The sequence below is a fragment of the Chinchilla lanigera genome, unplaced genomic scaffold (genome assembly GCF_000276665.1).
Source record: "Chinchilla lanigera isolate Chin_1 unplaced genomic scaffold, ChiLan1.0 scaffold00046, whole genome shotgun sequence".
NCBI classification, from domain to species: Eukaryota; Metazoa; Chordata; class Mammalia; order Rodentia; family Chinchillidae; genus Chinchilla; species Chinchilla lanigera.
This window is the reverse complement of record NW_004955447.1, coordinates 16,723,325-16,726,071: the sequence shown is the minus strand read 5'-3', so window position 1 is coordinate 16,726,071 and position 2,747 is coordinate 16,723,325. Positions and strand designations below refer to the sequence as shown.

General features: G+C 46.6%; 1 protein-coding gene across 1 annotated transcript in view; it reads right to left on the bottom strand.

Moving 5' to 3' along the window:
* The window catches only part of Chic2 (cysteine-rich hydrophobic domain 2), an 82,281-nt gene extending 79,807 nt beyond the window's left edge, over window positions 1-2,474 (bottom strand). The window contains exon 1 of the mRNA XM_005392900.1: window positions 2,442-2,474. Coding sequence (XP_005392957.1) covers window positions 2,442-2,458 — 17 coding nt within the window. The 5' untranslated portion in view covers window positions 2,459-2,474. The remainder of the gene's footprint in view (window positions 1-2,441) is intronic.
* Window positions 2,475-2,747: the final 273 nt, after the last annotated feature.

Genomic DNA, 2,747 nt, shown 5'->3' with positions numbered 1-2,747 from the left:
AATATGTTTTGCAATTGTTTGTGCCATGCCTTATTCCAGAAAGGTACATGGCTAACCAGGAAACTTATTTCCTGTCTCATATTTAATTGGAATATGAGGAAATGTGAGGAAAACAGAACGCTTTGCCACTGTTGGCGGGAATATAGACTGTGGATCTCAGCGTGGAGATTCCTCAAAAAACTAAAACTAGATGTTCCATTTGATCCAGCTATTCCCCTTGTTGGTGTCTTCCAGAAAGAATTAAAAGCATCATGCCCCTGTCATATACAATAAATACCTATGTTTATAGCAGCACAATTTGCAATAGCCAAATCTTGGAAACAGCAAATGCCCATCAACTGATGAGTGGATAAAGATGTAGTGTGGTTTTCTTTTTGACAATAGAATACTACTCTGCCATGAAGAACAATAAGCTAGAGACCATGCTCTTTAGCAAAATAAATTGGACAAATATGTTTAAATACTGCATTGTCTGTTTGGTATGAGAAACTGAAAGTATAAATAAGGACCAAAATGTATAACAGATATTGGAAATTGGAACAAAATGTTCAAATGAGAAGGGGAACAGCGGAGAAGGGAGGGGAAAGGAAAAGATGGAACAAAAAAAATAAGAGAGATTAGTAGAAAAAACGGCAACATCACGGGAGTTGTCCATTTTTTGACTGGGTGTTTACATTAGGGGCAACCTAATTTTTAAAAATTCTTTATATATTCTAACATCAGTCCTGTCTGAGGAATAGCTAGCAAAAATTTTTCCATTTTGTAAGTTGTCTTTTCACTCATAATTGTTTCTTTGCTGTAGGTGAAGTCTTAAAATTTGATATGATACCATGTGTTGATTCCTGGTACTATTTCCTATTTAACTGCGATTTTGTTCAGAAAATTTTTACCTATGCCTAGCAAAATTCCTTCCTAGTTTTCAAATTCAAGAAACCACAATGTACCACAACCGAGTCTCACACTTTTAAATATTTCTGATATTTTTCTTGGCAAAACATCTCAATATGGAAATCCAATCTTTAAAGCTCTCCTGTTTGATTTAAAGCAAAGTTATTTTGTGATCCTAGTTTGAACAATAAAAAAGTCTTAAGAGACTTCTTTTAAAAAATAATAAATAAATATGTTTTGCAATTGTTTGTGCCATGCCTTATTCCAGAAAGGTACATGGCTAACCAGGAAACTTATTTCCTGTCTCATATTTAATTGGAATATCTGCTCACAAGATTAAATTACTGCACATATCTTCTGTCACTATGAAAACCTTCCCATACACTATAATGAGCCATGTATAGATCACAAATGTTCTTAAGCTCCTTAAAAGGATATTCAGTTCCTGTGTATACTTGCCGCCTCTCACCAGGGAATGTTCCCTTCCCAGTGATAACACTATTGATAAAATTTGTCCAGGAAAGGGAGAAGTCACTCCTGATGGATAACAACAAGCCTCAGACGCAGCCTAATGCTAGTAGGAGCATAACATAAATTATACACAAACTAATTTAGATCTATAGGTAGTATCCTGAACACTGTAGCCCGCAAATGCAGCATGTCTTCTCCGCAACTTGCCACCAGAGAGGAAGGTATCAATATCATCACCATAGTGTATATAATGAGTGCTATCTGCCAGGTATCGCACGAAGAATGGTGACGACCTAACTCAACGCTCACAACCAACCTATGAAAAAAGTATTATGTTTCCTTTGTCAAAGAACCCAGTCACATCTAGTACCTTCTAAATCAGAGCCCAAGGCCACTGTGCAGTGAAAAGGTTGAGGTTGGGATGGAGATGGGACAGATTAGCACTCATTTCAATACACTGCCGTGTTACTACCACTGTCTTAATCTCTCCCACGAGCCCCTGCTGGAGAGCAGAGGCCAAAATTCGCGTCTGTATCACTGGCACGCTGCAGGGCGGTTTCCCACAGGAGACCGCAAAGACCCAGTGAGAGCTCTACGATGAGGTAAGCTACCTTGTTCTCCTGGTGTCTCCACCACCTACCGCACAGCCTGGCATACTGTAGACACAACATAAACTCTCACTGAGGACGCGGGAGCAAAGGTGTGGGCAGCGAAAAGGGCAGCCCCGGGGTGATCTGCCCAGATCTCCCGGCGTGGCCTACCTAGACCGCGACCCGGGGTCGGGAGGCACTCCAGCCCCTCCTCTGTCCTGGGTCAGGACCTACCCAGCGCCAGCCACCTCCACCAGGGCGGCCGCGCCCAATGCTCAGGCGCCTGCACACGCGCAGCACACCCACGAACACCCCGTTCGCCCGACGCCGCCTCACTCCAGCCTCGCCTCACAGGCCCCCTCGGCCGCGCGCTCCCCGCCGCAGCTCCACCGCGCAAATCCACCCGCACCGCCGCACTGACTGGCGGCATTTGGACGCGCCCCTCCGCGCGCTGCGCCTCGACGACGCTTCTCGTCACACACCCTGCCGCACCTCACTCTCACGCGCATGCTCTGACTCCCAACGCGCTCGTGTTCGCACGCACGCACGCACGCACGCACGCACGCTCAATTCTCCCGCCTTACACCCACGCATGCGCACAAATTCGCGCGCGGTGCCCCGGCGCTCGCGCATGCTCACTTGTCGCGAGGAGGCCCGAGCCCGGCCTGCACCCGGGCGTGTTTGAGCCGTCTGCGCCCGCGTGTTGGGGGGCTGTGTGCACATGGGATTAGCTTGGCTTCCCCCAGAAGAACGCGCTAGCCGGGAAGAAGGGAAGTGGCCGGGCTGCTCGCGCAGAGG